The 19,316-nt window shown below is 35.6% G+C and overlaps 1 protein-coding gene across 1 annotated transcript in view; it reads left to right on the forward strand.

Moving 5' to 3' along the window:
• Positions 1-19,316, forward strand: part of LOC107752602 (gamma-aminobutyric acid type B receptor subunit 1-like) — a 53,722-nt gene that overhangs the window by 23,962 nt on the left and 10,444 nt on the right. Inside the window, exons 9-18 of the mRNA XM_016568617.1 lie at positions 1,398-1,568; positions 5,293-5,394; positions 6,500-6,565; positions 6,748-6,939; positions 7,027-7,272; positions 7,589-7,652; positions 9,770-9,847; positions 16,988-17,138; positions 17,962-18,094; positions 18,247-18,363. Of these exons, the coding sequence (XP_016424103.1) occupies positions 1,398-1,568; positions 5,293-5,394; positions 6,500-6,565; positions 6,748-6,939; positions 7,027-7,272; positions 7,589-7,652; positions 9,770-9,847; positions 16,988-17,138; positions 17,962-18,094; positions 18,247-18,363 (1,320 nt within the window). The remainder of the gene's footprint in view (positions 1-1,397; positions 1,569-5,292; positions 5,395-6,499; positions 6,566-6,747; positions 6,940-7,026; positions 7,273-7,588; positions 7,653-9,769; positions 9,848-16,987; positions 17,139-17,961; positions 18,095-18,246; positions 18,364-19,316) is intronic.

Here is a 19,316-nt window from a genome sequence, read left to right on the forward strand (position 1 = left end):
ATTACGTTTTAAATATGGTTATTTTTCTTACAAAAACGCATCGATTCGCTACAGGAGGTCTTTGTTCCCGTGTGAGACACTTTTTTTTTTATGGATGGGCGCTTTTTATTTAAGTTCTTTTGGACTGAAGCAATGCAACACCCGCTGAGTGCCATTAAACAGCTTGAAAGATCAAAGACAATTTTTAATATAACTCCGACTGGATTCGTCTGAAAGAAGAAAGTCATATAAACCTAGGATGCCTCGGGGGTGAGTAAAACGCAGCCTAATTTTCATTTTTGGGTGAACTAACCCTTTAAGTGCAAACTAAATGTAATGTTTTCCATCACTTTAATGCGAGTTAATTGCAGTTAAATGAAAATATATTCTAGTTAAAATTTTACTAAATGGTAAAATTATACATTTTTGACCTTTAAAGTGCATTTTTTTCATCTTTATACAGTATGTAATGCAGCGTTTCTGTTATTTCTATTGAAAGTTGATATCATTTATTTATATATATAGGCTATATTAAAATAACACATTTGTAATGTTACATTAATGTATAAAGTTGCAATTAATTAGATTTTAAATATATGAAATTAAATGTAATATAGCATAACACAGTTAAAATTATAATCAAATTCTGTTTTAGTGTGTTATGCCAACATATCAAACGAAGTGTACTACTTTAAAGCATGAAAATATTATTAACACATGATGCCTTAAAATGTACTTTAAAGTAAAAGTAAACTGAGGTGTTTTAATAAGTAAAGTATTACATTATAAGTACAGTTACTTTAAAAATGGGTTATTTTAAGGTGTCTATTTTATTTGAAGGTGTCCTTGTTACAGTGTAATTATACATTTAAGTACCGAGTAATATTAATTACTACATGTACTTACTATATGGTTATGGTTAGGATTAGGGTTTGGTTAAGGGTTACTTGCATATAATTAGGCATAATTTATTGTTATTATAATAGTAAGTACATTTAACGTGTAACAAGGACACCTTAAAATAAAGTGTTATAATAAGTAGCCTACTCATTTAATTCTTTTTCATCAGGCAACCTGGTTCATTGCTTGAAATACAAAGGTTTATTTCTGAAGCAGAAAGCAGTTAGCATTTCTACGTTGTGCCTTTCTAAGTACTGACACGTCAACATTGGATGTAGAAACAGATTGGCTTATTTATTCAGGTTTCTGGCTTCACTGGGTTGACATTTACCCTTCTTCCAGTGTGTGCAGAAATCTGACTCATATTTTTGCTCTGCTTTTGCTTTGTGTTTCGTTCTTTTCAGGGGTATCAAATAAGGTCAACCATATAGCTGAGTAAATCTTTCCAGTCAGTGTGCTCTCTCTATCCTTCCACCTTTTTAACTGCTGTCTCCCTCTCTCTCTCTGTCTCTCTGTAGTTTTCATACGGCTCCAGTTCTCCAGCTTTATCCAACCGCCAGCGCTTTCCCACTTTCTTCCGTACGCACCCGTCAGCAACTCTGCATAATCCCACACGTGTGCGGCTCTTCCAGAAGTGGGGATGGACAAAGATTGCCACCATCCAGCAGACCACTGAAGTCTTTACCTCAGTCAGTCCTACATCGAAAACATTCTCTTTTATTTATCATACTCTGTATATTCATGCTGTGCTTTTTCAACTGCTACCAGGTTCTGAAGATTTCTGGTGACGAATAAGATTTTGGTTGAGACCGTCCTCTTAGTGAAACCTCAAATACAGCTCACTGTGTGAAATGCATCTTGAAACTTTAAAGGAATAGTTCACTCAAAAATGAAAATTCGGATTAATTACTCAACCCTCATGTCGTTCCAAACCCATAAGATCTTCGTTCATCTTCGGGAAACAAATTAAGATATTTTTGATGAAGTCCGAGAGCATTCTGACCCTGCATACACAGCAACGCAACTACCACACTCAAGGCCCAGAAAGGTAGTAAGGACATTGTTAAAATAGTCCATGTGATATCTGTGGTTCAACTGTAATTTTATGAAGTTACGAAAATACTTTTTGTGCGCAAAGAAAACTAAAATAAAAACTTTATTCAACAATCCCTTCTCTTCCCTGTCAGTCTTTGACACGTTCTATTTGATTATTTTAGCGATGTGCTTACTACCTTTCTGGGCATTGAATGTTTCAGTTGCGTTGCTCTCTATGCAGGGTCAGAAAGCTCTCGGATTTCATCAAAAATATCTTAATTTGTGTTCCAAAGATGAACGAAGGTCTTAACGGTTTGGAGCGACACGAGGGTGAGTAATTAATGACAGAATTTTCATTTTTGGGTGAACTAACCCTTTAAACAGAAACTTTAAGAAACTCAGAACGTGCAAAAATCCACATAAATTTACATAGAACGCTTGTTTTTTTTTGTGTTTAGTGACTTGACATGCTCAGAAGAAGGAAGTAGACTAGATGGGCAAGTGTTATTACTAAACACCAAAATATGCATTGACCACCCGAAGAGCTAATAATGAGGGGAAAATGTAGTAAAATCCATCCTACCATGTCTTCTTGGCTGTGTGGAGCACCTACAACTCTGCATATACTATCATTAGAAAAGATCTTAACAGTTTTCACAGCACATACAATGTAGTACAAGCTTCGCAAAGAGGCTGTATCACAGTATTGTAATGCATTTCACATGCAAAGAAGTCTTAAAGGGTTAGTTCACCCAAAAATGAAAATTCTGTCATGAATTACTCACCCTCATGTCGTTCCAAACCCATAAGACCTTTGTTCATCTTCGGAACACAAATTAAGATATTTTTGATGGAATCTGAGAGCGGTCTGACCCTCCCATAGACAGCAATACAACTGAAATGTTCTCAAGTCCAGAAACGTAGCAAGGAGATCGGTAAAATAATCCATGTGACATCAGGGGTTCAACCGTAATTTTAGGAAGCTACGAGAATACTTTTTATGCACAAAGAAAACAAAAATAACAACTTTATTCAACAATTTCTTGAGTCATTAATGACAGAATTTTTCATTTTTCAACAAAATCTTTAATGGAGGAACATCTGACCAGCTGTACTTGAATAGTGACTTAGAAATAGTGTAGAATCTGAAATATTTCTGAAATACTTTTTATGCTATTTTGTTTCTTTCTTTGTTTTTTCTCAAAATCCTAAAGTTTCCTGTTAATTACCAGATTTAAATAAAATGTTAAATCCTGAATTTTCCATGTAGACTTTTGGACTCCACTTGTTGCGTGTCTAATTGTTCAGTGACACACACACTTGCATCAGCCCCTGGGAAAAGATAGGATGAAAGGCTTGCTGTTGTTAGGGAGGTCATCTCCATTGACTCCAGAACATGTGAGTTGGGAGCACGGAAGTGTTTCCCACACTACTTTCCTATTGTGAGTGTAATATTCTCAGGAGGGGAGAACAATAGAAGTGTGCCTGTAGAGGGGAGGCTGTGTAATTGTATTTACTTGACGTTACCCATCTGTGCTGGTAGAAACCTCATACAGACATAGTCTAGATTTATTTGAGAGCTTAAAATTGAACTGAATTGTTTTTCAAATAAAACATTTGAATTGTATTTTTTTTATGAATGCCATATGACATTTGACCCTATTCCAGCAAAATAATAATAAAAATAAATAAATAAAAAACAGTATTTCTCTGTCTGCCTCAAAGACAGCTCTCAGATTCCATCAAAAACATCTTTAATTTGTGTTCCGAAGATGAATGAAGGTCTTACGGGTTTTAACGACATGAGGGTGAGTAATTAATGTCAGAATTTTCATTTTTGGGTGAACTAACCCTTTAAACACACAGCAACAAAAAAACGGGATAAAAATTTGAAAGGTCACTAAGAAATTGAAAATGGAAAATGGTCATGAAAAATAAATTATGACTGTGTTTGCGCAAAAAACTTTGATGAACGCTATAAGTAGACCTCAGGGGGAAATTAAATGTAAAAAAAAATGGCATGACCCTTTTAAAAGAAGTCATTTTCCAGAAAAGTGGTTTCCTGTGCATCTTAAAACTGTTAGTGAGCTTAGCTGCCTCTTTACTCTAAGGTTAATGCCTCAGAGTGAATGGCAAAGACTGTGGTTGATTATTCTCTCCTTAAGTGATGAAGGACTCTTAAAGTAATTTTTCTTCATGTTGGCTGCTAGGAATATTGACCAAGTCATAAATCTCTCGTGCGTGGATTCAATATTGAGCTAGTGTAATTCCGCTAGGCTAATGATCCCCCTCCATCTCTTCACCAGCTCATCTCTTTTTCTCATTTACTTTCATCCCAGTCCTTCTCTCCTGTTCACATCCTCTTTCTTTCTCCATATTCCGCCATTCATTGATGTCGGGTGTCTCGTTGGCACCTTTTCAAAAATACACTGCCTCGTTGCCTACATAGAGTGATTTGCAAAGCTCTACATAGGCATCATAAATAACACTCCTGAGGGAATATATCAATCATGTAATGAAATGTAATGATATACACTCATGCCATTTTTATAATATAGTTAACTATTTTTATTTTTATTGATAGTTATATATTGAAAGAATCATGAGTATATCTATTCATTTGTTTATATATAATATTTTGATTAACTATTTAATACATTTGAATTATATTATAAGTTTATATTATGTATATCAGTTTTTAATCTGTTATATTATTGTTATTGATACACTATTATAGTTGTTGTTAATATTTTGAATTAATTTGAGTCATTTGTTGTGTGTTTTTGGCATTAATATTATTATTATTTAAATATGTCTATACAGTTTTCTGTTGATTTGTAATATTAGAAATGTTGCTTTGGAAACTAACTGAAATAAAATAAGTTAATTTTATTTAATGTAATGAAAATGTTTTTTTTTTTAATGCGTTTGATGTTAGTTTTCGTTTTAGTTAACAAAAATAATAACCCTGATGTTTATATTATAGTTAACAACTTTTTTTAATGATACTTGAGGATACTATTATATATTAAATGAATTATGAGTATTTTTTTATTATTTATATATTATAAAAAGCATAAATATTTTTGGATAATAATTTTGTTTCCGGAGTGCACTTATATCACCTTAAAAAGGGTTTTGTAACGGAGCTCATATCTCCCATCTTTTTTCCATTCACCTTTCTTTCTGGACTGTGTTCTTTTTCTCTATTTCCTTTACTTTGGTATGCACTTTGACCATTCATCTCATGGCCTCCTTTTGTTCTTCTCTTTCACTCGCTCCTTGATCTTTTCATGTGCGCTCTTCTTGTCTGTCCTCCGCTCTCCACAAACATCACTCCTGTCCTGTCACTCCTGCTCTCTCTCTTTCTCTCTCCAGACTTTGGATGATCTGGAGGAGCGTGTGAAGGAGGCCGGCATCGAGATAAGCGTTAGACAGAGCTTCCTCACGGATCCCGCAGTGGCTGTCAAAAACCTGAAGGTGCTTTGATGAAAAATTCACCAGCCGCTCACTTCCTCTCCTCAGCCCGTGACGGGTAGCTAGCAGGCAGAGCGCATGAAAATCTTATGTGAAATAAATCAACAGTCTGAAGGATCAGTCCCCTCTGTCAGATCAAGTGACGGTTCGGATATTGTCTCGGTCGCTGCTGACAGTTATTATTGAATAATTAGACAGCACTTTTTATTGTAAAATGATATTGCATGAAGATCTCATGAGACTGTCTTTTTAAATGCTTGGCTTAAAATATTTTGGCTTATGCCTAGCCTTATATAATTCCGCCAAATATCAAATCTTCAATGTTTTTAAAGGTCATGTGTGTAATTTCACTGCTACAATATTTTCTCCTTTCACATCAATATGCAGAGAGAACTATAAGGAATCCTGTATGATTTCTCTTGGAAATGTTTAGGAAAGCTTTTTGAAAATTGTCATTATTTGTGCTATTCTGTTTGGTAATGCTAATGGTTCAGAAATGACATACTTCACCTTTAAAGCATGTCACGAACAGAGTAAACTAAAGCAGGAAGTCACAAGAAGTGTTCTTACACATGACTAAATCAGCGTAACCCACATACTCAAGTGGCTTATTGCTTTTATGTAGAAATGTTCAATAGAGAGTCATATTTATAATAAATAGTTATCCAAATAAAAAATAATCCTAGCAACTAATGTAGTTCATTATAGGCTGTTTGTGGTTACCAAACAACATAGCAGCTTTAACTGCAGCTGATCAAATCAGAATTTATATATAATCAATATAATATAATATTTATATATATTTATTCTATATGTTAGTGTTAGTATACTGTCAGTGTTAGTATAAATTAAAAATAAATTAATAAACTGTGGTAGTCATTATTAATAATCATTCTTGCTATTTGTTGTCTGTAGCTATGTTTCCACCTATGGGAAAATGATGAAGAAAGAAATTGTAATTGATTCTCAAATATCTTTAATGCCGTTTCCATCCAGTGTTTTGATGCATGACCCCAAATTTGCATAAAATATGTGGATGTAAATCAGGCTAGTGACACATTGTGTGATGTTTCTGTGTCTTGATTTCTTTTCTCTAATACGTTTCCAGCGTCAAGATGCTAGAATCATAGTCGGCCTCTTTTACGAGACTGAAGCCAGAAAGGTGTTTTGCGAGGCAAGTGACAATTACAGTTCTTTTTTTACAAGTACATCTGAACTGTCAATTTATTTATATCAGTTCAGCTCGATGTTTCTACTCAGTTTGAGTTAACTCACTGTGGCTTAACTGAGATTAAAATATTGAATAAGATTATTGCTTAAGCACAAACCTTGAAAACATGGTGTCATCTTTGGCAGGTCTTCAAAGAGAAACTCTATGGTAAGAAGTACGTATGGTTCCTCATCGGCTGGTACGCAGACAACTGGTTTAAGATCAAAGATCCAGCCATCAATTGCACAGTGGAGAACATGACGGAAGCCGTGGAAGGGCACGTCACTACTGAAATCGTCATGCTAAACCCGGAGACCGTCCGCGGTGCCTCCAACCTGGTGAGTGGATCTTATGATTAATTCAGACAAGGACTTTTACATTGGATCATGCTTATGTTAAAACTGTCTATAAAAATCCCTCCACAGACCTCCCAAGAGTTCCTGGCCCAGCTGATGTCACGTCTTGGGGGGAAGAATCCGGAAGAAACGGGTGGATTTCAGGAAGCTCCGCTGGCGTATGATGCTGTGTGGGCTCTTGCACTGGCCCTCAATAAAACGGTGGCCCCTCTGAGGGCCAAAGGCTGGGCATTGGAGGATTTCAACTACAACAACAAGGAAATCACTGCTGAGATTTACCGAGCCCTCAACACCAGCTCGTTTGAAGGAGTGTCTGTGAGTTGATGAATAACTTTTCTGAAAAACGGCAGAAATAGCTGTCAGATAACAATGAGATGAAATACTCCAGACGATAATTTCTCAGACCTGTCAGAGAGCCTTTTAAATCTTAAACTCGTAGAGACACTCATCAGTCTCAGATGATCACATTTTTATGATAACAATGAGTTCAAACTCATTATGGGATGATTCAGCCTTTATTTTCCACAGATCTTTGCCTTTTATACTTCTGTTTTCATGATGAGTCACAAATGGATTTCATAAATGATGATTTTGTATCAACTTTTTATATTTATGCATTTGTGTTTCGTAGGGTCATGTCGTGTTTGATGCTCAAGGTTCACGTATGGCCTGGACTCTCATTGAGCAACTGCAAGGTACAAAAAAACTGAAATCCCTAAAACTGATGTAGAAGATAATGACGATAACATAATAATGCACTTAACTGCATTTAAAAGGGTCACATACTACATTTTTGTGGTGTTGTATAATTGTTCACTTATGATAGAATAACCAATAAACACTTTTTCAATATTTTACGTTAAAGTTGTTTTTGGAAAAATTTTTTTTTTTTTTTTTTTCAAAGATTATGATTGTAATAACTGTGACATCATTTCTACCACACAGTTCTACTGTTGTAAATTAGTATTTTATTGTTCCCAGTCAACTGAATGTTTTTTTTTAGCTGTGATGTTTGCTTAGCTGGATAGAAAAAAAATTCCACCACCCTTTTGAATTGTATTGAATGTGCACTTGTATATATGTGCATACTTGTATATGTATAGTATATATAAATATATTACATATGTATATACAGTGCTGGGTAGTAACTGATTATATGTAATCTGGATTATGTAATCAAATTCCAAAAATTAGGTACTTGTAATTAGATTATATTACATTTTTAAATACTCGTAATCAGACTATAGTTGCTTTTTATTGATTATATGATTACATATTATTCACACAATAGCAATAAATGTTTCAGAATTGATTGATTCTTCTTAATTGATCTTTTTAATCTTTTAAATTTTCCTTTCTAAAATAGACCACCACTTATTCAGAAGTCTTCTAGTCTTCTAGGACATTCACACAAAGACCAGTCAGGTGGCTATAATTACTCAGAAAATTGAGACGCCACACAGCACTGGATTTATGAACATTTGCATGTTCCCTGTTTTCTAAAGTTGGGTAAAGGTCACGTGACATGCAGGTAAAAAAAAAAAAAGTTAGCGTTTTATTTTGATTATTGTTGTTTTAAAAGGATTTATTTTTGCTTTACATTTTTATGATTTAATTAATTATCAGCTTTTCATTAAACTCACAAACCCCCTGAAATTTTTTCACAAAGCCCAGTTTGTGAAACCTTGACGTTTTATGCACTTCATGTTCTTAATAACAACAAATGGAATGTTTTTGCTTTCTCTTTGCATTTTTATAGCAAAATGGTACAAGGTTTTCCTATTTAAATCAATGTGATAAACGAGTTAGGTCAAAAGGAATCCAAAAGTAATCAAAAAATAATCAGATTATGTTCCCTGAAATGTATAATGTAATGGATTACATTACTAACTAAAATTTTTGTCATGTAATTTGGAATCCGTAACTGACTACAATTTGAAAGTAATCTACCCAGCACTGTATGTATATATATATATATCTTATAATCATAAAATAAAAGGCCAACTAAGTGTGTTATTGAATGCATAATTTGATTTGTGGTAGAAATTACACTGTGATGGGGGGGACAAACTGACAAAATTCTCCTATGATGTGTCAATGTCCACTGTTGGACATTGTTAGTAGACAAATTAAACTAGTTAGAGTGTGAAAAGTGACTATATGTTAGAAATAAAATGTCTAAAAGAAACTTTCTAAAAGTCCAAAGGGCCTAAACTGCCTGTAGTTAAAGAAAAGCCCATTTATCCTACTTCCTCCTCATTACTTCACTGTGTCTGCGGTCGTATTTTAGTGTTAAAGATTTCTGAATTACCCAAATTTCCTGTCTGGACTAGTGAGAGAGTCTTAAGTTTTGTGTTGCGAAAGTTTGTCTACATAGTACATCAAAGTCTTTGATATCCAAAGAGCAAAGTTTTTCTACAATATGTTGCCTTTCAGATTAACTTTGATCAATGCAGTTGGGCTTGTTTTTTTCCCCGACCCGTTGATGCAGCTCTAAGTCGACTACTTTTCCAGATTTGTCGAGTCAGGCCTCTTTTGAAGCTTTTATTGCAGTGCTTAGTGCAAGCAAGTTTTCTTAATGTGACCTTTAGTTGACACGCTGTTAATTACATGCTATATTTACACAAGACTTTTAATACAAGCCTTTAAAAACATTACATTGTTCATTACATTGTCTATAGTACAAAAGGAATTCATGGACAGATGAGGGTCTCTTTGTTTGGGGTCAAGGCTGAAGAAGATGGTTTCATATACACTTTTCTTTCAGGCGTTTCTCGTCTTTCATTTAACTTCTTGCATTTTTTTCCCTCAGGTGGGAGCTACAAGAAGATTGGATACTATGACAGCACAAAAGGCAACCTGTCCTGGTACGGAAATGACAAATGGATTGGTAAGAGAAACCAGCCTTTTTTCTGCTCGTCGAGACAGCTCTGTCCATTCCACTCCCATTACCTTTCACAGCCGCACTCGGCCCGTCGAGATTGAGGCTTACCAGTATTGATTTCTGTTAGCTCAACAAAGCCCTGTCGCGCTCTTTAATACATCGCTAACAATTAGCTGTCGTTTCTGCTAGAGGAGGCCATACAGGCCCAGGGGAGCGGAGAAGTGGAGCCGCGGTGCCGTTCACGGCTCGCTCTGACCTTTGTGCAGCTCTGTGAATTTGCTCGATTGACAAACTGGTATTGATGAAAGAAGATGTAAGGCGCAGAGTGGATCAAATGAAAATGTGTGATGATGCTCACCGATAAATGGGAAAGTACAACGTGTAGGAAAGAGTGTGAAATTGAAAAAGTAATTTAATCTTCTTGTGGAAAGGTAAACCAAGGTTTTGTTCAAAAATCCAATTTTTTGACGTCTTTGACTCCGATCCATTAAGTTGTTTTAGGATTCTTTGTATTTAGATTAGTATTTAGTAAATTCTTAGTATTTACCAGTCTAGTGAAATTGACTTGTATTTTTTCCCTTTCTGCTGCTTTTAATGTCACAGCTCAGAATAGCTGTGGGGAAATAAAAAAATGTGCAACCCAATCTAATATCTAAATGCTGTCTGAAACATGATTATAATAATATTTTTAGAAATATGTTTCAGTCTAAATGATCAGATCAGATGAAGTACTTTTTTTCCTCATTCAGGATGCTGTGTGACTGTCACACAAAGTGCAGTGTCACTTATTTATGCTCACATTGACTGCATTTAGAGTGTACTGAATGAGCAAACGGGTGTGTGGTTTCATACTCAGCATATGCATGAATGTGTAAATAGTACAGAAATGCCTCTGACGCTTTTTATTGTGTCATGCGCCTTGTGAAATCATTTTCAGTTTTCCATTGGCCTTTTTGGGCAGCCAGTCCTAAAAATGCAGCGTGAACAAAGCAAAAGAAACACTTTACTTTTAAAAGCGTCCTGTCAGGTGCAATGTCACCCTAAGAATAGCTTCGATAAAAAATGCATAGTTGTCGCTCAACTTGCTCCTGTTTCTGCATGGATGCCGGGATACTATTCTAGTGAATCATTAACAAAAGCACCAATCAGTGCCTTCCCTATTACCCCAAAAATTGGTTTTCTGCCAAGAAATGGGAATTGAATTGCCGCCACCAAAATCCTGTATTTTCTCACCCAAGGGATACAGAGGCGATTATTTGCTGGATTTGCCCGGTCCTCTTCTGTGAGTCATTCTTGATTTAGGCTCTAATCAATCCTTCATGCTGTGATCCCATTGAGTGGATTCCACCAGCGTGACGGTAACAAAGCAGCGCTGCCCTACATTAGACGAGTAATGACCTCACACTTCACTAGAACTTGTTTTCTGAATGGCTACAAGGTGAAGATCAATGCTGCAGGCAGAAATTTTGGAAAAAGTGAAAGATTATTATAGATGTCAGTGTCAGCTTAGTGACTGAACACTGCAATTGACTGTATCTGACAGGGTGATTACAGTGTTTCCAAAGTGTATGAAATGCATTCAGATGTGAAAATTTCTGAAGGTTTTATTATTATTATCTTTTTGTTGGTTGGGTTCTATAAAGTGAGAGAGTGTGTTTAGATACTTTAGCTACATATAAAGTTATTTATATAGTTAGTTTATATAGTTAATTCTTTTTCTGTGGGATGGGAGTTTTGTGGCTTTTAGTCCAATGTCTATTATTTTTGAGACCATCTATATGCTAATATCCTCCTAAAAGGTCACAAGAGTAACTTTAAATACAATGCTTTATAGTAAGGTTCAGTGTGATAAAATTAATTACAGTAAATTAGGTATGAAAAAAAAAAAATATATATACACACAATATACCATTTGGGGTCAGTATTTTTTTAATTTTTTTAAAGAAATTAACATTTTTATTTAGGAAGGATGCATTAAATTGATCAAAAGTGACAGCAAAGACTTTCACATTGTCGCAAAAATTTATATTTGAAATATATGCTGTCATTTAGAGCTTTCTATTCCAAGAATCCTGAAAAAAAAGTACCACGGTTTACACACACACAAAAATGACACACTAAGTTTTCAATATTGATAATCACACGGAATGTTTCTTGAGTAGCAAATCAGCATATTACAATGATTTCTAAAGGATCATGTGACACTGAAGACTAGGGCTGGACAATTAATAGAAAAGTAATTAACCGACGTAATTTTCTCATGTCGGTTATTTCGTTTTTTTAAACCTGTTAATACTTTCCCCAGGGTTGCCAGGTCCGCAAAACAAAACAAGCCCGATTGCTATTCAAAACAAGACCAAAACTAGCCCAATCTCATTTTTTCCCGCAGTTTTCCCCTCCGTTGTGTGTCCCCTTCCTCCAATATAATCATGTTCAGGTAGTCGTGGCCTAATGGTTAGAGAGTCGGACTCGTAACCAAGGTTGCGGGTTCGAGTCTCGTACCGGCAGGGATTGTAGGTGGGGGGAGTGAATGTACAGCGCTCTTTCCCACCTTCAATACCACGACTGAGGTGCCCTTGAGCAAGGCACCGAACCCCCAACTGCTCCCCGGGCGCCGCAGCAGAAATGGCTGCCCACTGCTCCGGGTGTGTGTTCACGGTGTGTGTGTGTGTTCACTGCTGTGTGTGTGCACTTTGGATGGGTTAAATGCAGAGCACTAATTCCAAGTATGGTCACCATACTTGGCCACATGTCACGTCACTAAAAAAGTCACTAAAAGGTAGTGGTTAAATGGATCGTAGTTGATCCGTGATCCGTACGGACCAAGCCCCACGGTTCGGCACGCATGTGATCCGCGGATTAATTGCAAAATTTAACCATAATAGAGCATAAGCTTATCATTTGTTCGTATTTACACAAGCAAGCGAATTTTAAACCGTAATGTGATCCGAACCGTGAGATTTGTGATCCATTGAACCACTATGCTCAGGGGTTGGGCGATTGGTTTAATTAAAAAACGGACTGAAAAACAACCTGCGGCAGCAGCCCAAATTGGCAACCCTGACTTTCCCCTTAAAAACATACTACCTCGTGTGTAGTCACGTTACTCCATCCAGTCAGCAGCATGAAAGCAACATATAGGAGAACTCAAACACCTGAGTCATCTGAGCAACAGGAGCAGCGTAATAATATGCTTTTTACATATTTTAATGCGAAAATATATTTTTTACATTAAAACTGAAATGTGACTTTTCATAAGACCTTTTAATTTTAAGAAACGTGTGCTTTGATTTCAATTGTTCGAAATATTCAATAAATAACCATAAACAGTTTGCATTTACTTTAATAGTTGAGCATTTTTACAGTACAAACCTTGTCAGTGAACTATGAGGGAAACAAATTAAGTAAATAAATAAAATCATCACTCATTAATCGTAATCGAGGTAAAATGTTCAATTAATCAAGATTTGATTGGATTTTAAGTCATATCTTCCAGCCCTGCAGAAGAGCTGGAGTAATGATGCTGAAAAGTCAGCTTTGCATCACAGAAATAAATTAAATTTTAATATATATTAAAATAGAAAACAGTTATTTTAAATTGTAACAGTATACAATATTACTGTTTGTACTGTGTTTTTGACCTAAAAAATGCAGCCTTGGTGAGCACATTAAGGTTTATGTGTATATAAATATATATTTAATTGTATATACAAATATATGTATACAATTAAATATAGTTGTATATTTAAAAAACAAGGCTAATATCCCAGTAAGGCTTATACAAAATTTTGTCTGTTTAAAACAAATGCTTCCTTCATTTAATAACACCTGACCACTGATTAAAAATAGCAATTAGTGATCCCACTCCTTTACTTTCTCTGCAGAAACTTCCTGTCACCAAAAGGCACTGCAAAAGGGCATAAATCCAAAAAGCCATTTAACTTAATTTGACTTAATAACTTTCTTCCCTCATTTGCAAATGCACATCCTTTTTAGCCAATCACGGCTATTTTCAGAAAAACTGAATACACAGTTATGGCCTATTTAGTCATGCCCCCCCCCCACACACACACAATGGAGAAAAGCGGAGCATTAAGCTGGTGACATTGCTTGCCGTTTTTTGCCCTTGATAATAGCAGAAGCAGCAGATGTTCTGTCCAAATAGCGCAGAACCTCCTCCGGGATTCGTCGGGTGAGATTCTCAAGCATTTGTGCAGTTTCTAATCTTTCTTAAAATAAAAACGTGCCCTTTAAAACTTACAACATGGGTCAGAACTCAGGACTTTGTTTCTTCTGTCTTTTTGAACCATATGGCAGTGCCCTTGCTTTTCAGCAATCTCTTTGGCGCTCCTGACAACCACTTTAGCATGACTTTCTCTTCCAAATTGCTCTGGAAACTGTTGTTAAGCCAGGTCTCCATAGCAACACCCTGTCCTGATTCTTAGATCAAGGACGATGGAAGGTTTACTGTGCGAATGCATCGACTGACAGGACAGAGCTTTCTAACACACACACACACACACACACACATTTATCTCTCACAGCATTGCTGCCACATTGCAGTAGCCAATGTCAGGTGTCACTCCTGACCCATCAGTATTCTGACATTCGGAAAAGTATCAACAAACCTTGTGTCACTTTTGACGAAGCCGAGGGCAAGCTGTCTTTCACGGACACATGTCCCTCACGGTCAGCTTTCTGTCCCCGGTAATGACACGGTTGCTTCTGACAGAGAAATACTCTCATTTTAACTGTCGTTCAGTGTTAGATTTCTGCCAGTCGCTGTCATTTGTTTGTCTTTTTCAAATAGCTTTATATGCACATGACAGCCATCATCGCTGTAATTATTGTTCCCACAGGGATCCTGTTTTTGGTTATAATTATAGTGACAGATTGAACAGCGAGAGGTGTAAATTCGTAATTTTAGTCACAGTGATAACATTACTGTGAGGAGTGAGAACATAATGCTTTTACTATGAGTTTACACTGGTGTTGTCTCTTTTTACTTATTTTAGATTGATACATTGATACATAGATGACCTGTGAAATTTTAAGTTTATCTTGAATCATATGTAGGGGTTCTTACTGATGTTCATTCAACATTTGGTAGATCGTAACTATTTTGTTTCAGTCAAACAATGTCATCCATAAACTTATATGTTTGGGGTCAGTATGAATTTTATTAATAATTTTATTCAGCAAGGACACATTCAAATGTTCAAAAGTGACAGTAACGATATTTGTAATGGTCAAAATATTTTGATGTCAAATAAACGCTGTTTTGTTGAACTTTCAATTCATCAAAGAATTCAGAAAAAATGTCAGTTTCCGCAAAAATATGAAACATTGATAATAATAAGAAAGCAGCAAATCAGCATAAAAGAATGATTTCTGAAGGATCATGTGACACTGGAGACTAGAGTAACGATGCTTAAAATTCAGATTTGCCATCACAGAAATAAATTCTATTTTTAAATATATTAAAGTAGAAAACAGTTCTTTAATATATTTCAGAATATTACTGTTTTTACTGTAAAGCAGCTTTGGTGAGCTGCTTTCTAATAAAAATATTAAAATATCTTCTCGATCCCAAACTATTGAACGGTAGTGTACGTTAAATTTCTACAAAATTTAGTTTGTGATAAAACATTTATTAATAATTTTATTCAGCAAGGACGCATTCAAATGTTCAAAAGTGACTAACGATATTTGTAATGGTCAAAATATTTTGATGTCAAATAAACACTGTTTTGTTGAACTTTCAATTCATCAAAGAATTCAGAAAAAATGTCAGTTTCCGCAAAAATATGAAACATTGATAATAATAAGAAAGCAGCAAATCAGCATAAAAGAATGATTTCTGAAGGATCATGTGACACTGGAGACTAGAGTAACGATGCTTAAAATTCAGATTTGCCATCACAGAAATAAATTCTATTTTTAAATATATTAAAGTAGAAAACAGTTCTTTAATATATTTCAGAATATTACTGTTTTTACTGTAAAGCAGCTTTGGTGAGCTGCTTTCTAATAAAAATATTAAAATATCTTCTCGATCCCAAACTATTGAACGGTAGTGTACGTTAAATTTCTACAAAATTTAGTTTGTGATAAAACATAATTACTAACTAATCAATTATTTTGACTAATTATAATAGGCATATTTCTCTCAACTAATTTATGACTTAAATTATGCCATGCAACAGCAAAAATGTCCATCACACTGTTTTCAGATAACTTAATTAAAAATAACAACATTCAAATTTGAATCTATTGATATTGACGTTTCTCTGCAAGAAAAGGTCTTGTCAGTATATTTATGCACATTTATTGACATTAGTCTTCCTGCTCTCTCCCACTTTGATCTCCTGTCATGTACACCAAATGTCTTATTTACAAGCCATTTACAATGTGTTCATACCAAATGCCATCATCAAAAATCCCCCCAGATATATACATTTGTTCTCATTTTGCAACATTTTGTTGTTGCAAGAGTTTCAAACAAAAAAATGAAACTGGCAAATGGCTCCCTGATCTCACACCAGCTCAGAAATATAACCTTCAGTCACAAATTTTTACACATTCCTTGTCCTTTGTATGTTTGTTTATTAATTTTTTTTGTGTGTATTTGTTTGTTCTTTGGGCTAGAAATGAAAGTGTAGTACTCCCAGCTCCATTTAACACATCTTTAAATCTGTTTCACAGAATTCTGCAGATTTTCCTCCAAAACAAGCGCCAAAAGTGTGAAAAGTGTGAAAGAAGTCAGAGTCCGTCTGGTCTTGCTAATGTGTGAATGCTGTGAGCTTCCTTTTCCCCTGAAAATTTCCAGACACTTGACGTGTCAAACCGGCCCACTGGCCTTATTTCACAGAAAATTTTCTGTAAAAAAAAATCCGTTAATATTCCCTCCAAGTCAAGTGTTTCTGAAGTGTGACAGCGCAGATGTAGCTAATGACTCTCTGAACTAAGCTGGAATACTTCGCCTTTGCTCTTCGAACTCTCAACGAAGTCAATCTCTGATTTTTTTCTGCATCTAGTGTCACGTTGTTGTGATCTATACGTTCTTATCTGCCGATCCGTTCTGTCTGCGCTTCAGAGTTTCTTTCGGTTTCTCTGATATTTCCTGACGGGTTTCTCTTTTGATAGGCCTCGGCCCTCCGGCAGACCAGACCAAGGTGATTGAGGAGTTTCGTTACCTTTCCCAGAAGCTCTTTGTATCAGTGTCTGTCTTTGCTGGGCTGGGAATCCTTCTGGGCATAGTTTGCCTTTCCTTCAACATATACAACAGTAGCGTCAGGTTAGTATCCTGTGTTCATAAGAAATCCACATGCAAGAGATCTAAAATGCAGTAAAATCTTACAATTAAAAGTAATTTTAGAATTATTTTGTGTATGTCAGTCTGTCAGTTCTGTCCATTTGAATTATTTTAATGACACCGCACCTCCAGTGTGTAATTTTTATCATTTTATTTCTTGAGCATTTATTTAATTTAATTTAATTTAATTTAATTTATTTATTTTTTATTTTTTGTTAACCCATTGTTAACAAAGGGAGATTGTTTTAAGCAAAAATCTGTCAAAGTTGTGTTGAAGTTTATGGTTAATATATATATATATTTATATATATAAGTTTGCCAGTGGTATTGGAACATTAAAAAAATAATTTTTTCAAGAAATATTGCCTGAAAATAAGTCATTAAGTTATTATCTTACACATATTTTCTCCACGTAATTGTATCTTATTTTAAAAGTTATTAGATATTTTTTACTGAAAAAGAAAAGCAAAAATAATTAAGAAGTTGTTTGCAAAGCTGGATCACATTGTGGCTGGTTCATAAAATGCTCTGTGCTAAAATGTGGCATGCAAATCATTATGACTGAAATGAAATGATCGTGGATAAAGGTTTTAATAAAACCCAATTTGAACTGGGGAGGAAACTGAAGTTGTGACACTCTTATTTTAGAAGATAAAGGAAAATGAGATTTTTCACGATTTTATGACTCCTTTAAATGCTCCCATGACTGTTACAAAATAATATTTCAGCCCAGCATAAAATGTTTTGGATTTCTCATTTTGAAACAGTGTAATATATCTGTAGTCTGTTGTACTAATTCTGACAGATACATTCAGAACTCTCAGCCCTATCTGAACAACATGACGGCGGTGGGTTGCGTGCTGGCATTAGCAGCTGTCTTTCCTCTGGGCATCGATGGCCTCCATATCCAAAGATCACAGTTCCCCGTGGTGTGCCAGGTAGTGTCATAAATGTTATACTCACTTTTTTATTGCCATTTCCTCTCATTCAGCCTTGACCTTTGAGCAAGACGAAGATTTGTTGTAAAAAACGAATAGCTGCTTTGGAGCTGAGCTCCCAAATTAACTCTCTGTCTCTCATTCTCTCGTAGTTTCGCCTGTGGCTGCTTGGACTAGGCTTCAGTTTAGCCTATGGCAGCATGTTCACCAAGATCTGGTGGGTTCACACCGTCTTCACCAAGAAAGATGAGAAAAAAGAGAAGAGAAAGGTAAATAATTTTGAGTGGGTAAAATTTTTTTATCTTGCCTATAAAGGGATGGTTTACCAAAAAATGTAAATCTGCCATCCGTGTGTTCGCTCTGATCCCGTGTCCTAAAGCAATAAGACACGGCATTAGGGAAACCCTAAGACCTCATCAAACGACAACCAGATTACCCCAACTATGGAATATGTATGAATATGGATGAGCATTAAACTTCTTTTACAGAAATCCGACCTTCAGGGGGTTTTATTATTCAAGCGCTCTGCACGACGAATCGAGATGACTTTCAACTCTCCCGATGTCCGTAATGGGGCAATTTGCCTAAGTGGTTCGACAGCACTTGAAGAAAGTTCGGCGCTCAGGCAGAATGTGGTAGAAACTGGGGGCTCTTGGGTCATTCGACGCCTTCACGGTGATTGAGGGAGAGAGAGAGAGAGGAGAAAGTGTGCAGTGAGGCTCGGTTCTATCCCGTTTTCCCAGTCTGAGGGCCTGGAGGGAGCCTGCGGCCATGGATTAATGGATGGAATTGCAACTGAAAATAAGTCCACATTTGTAACACATGACTTTCGTCATGTTTGCTGATGATTGGCATTCTGCTTTCCTGTTACCCACCATGCAGTGGAGTAAACACAATTGTTATGGTGTCAGAGCAATTCCGTCATTTACCTTGACAGGAAAATAAACGTGTTATTCAGAACAGCACCTCGAATGTGGTGATTCTTAAAAAGAGTTCTGTCGCTATTTACTCACCATTGATTCGTTCCAAACCCATATACTTTTTTTTTTTTTTTTTTTTCTGTGGAACATAAAAAGTAGAACTTATTTGAAGAAACTTTTTAAAGCTCTTGTCATGCAATGACTTTCAAATTCTAAAAAGAACAAATATATCACCATTAAAGTAGTTCATATGGCTTATGCTTGCACACTGTGAGTCCAAAATTTTCGTATGCGTTTTTTCG

This window comes from Sinocyclocheilus rhinocerous, unplaced genomic scaffold (genome assembly GCF_001515625.1).
Source record: "Sinocyclocheilus rhinocerous isolate Xijiao unplaced genomic scaffold, SAMN03320098_v1.1 scaffold1965, whole genome shotgun sequence".
Taxonomy (NCBI): Eukaryota; Metazoa; Chordata; class Actinopteri; order Cypriniformes; family Cyprinidae; genus Sinocyclocheilus; species Sinocyclocheilus rhinocerous.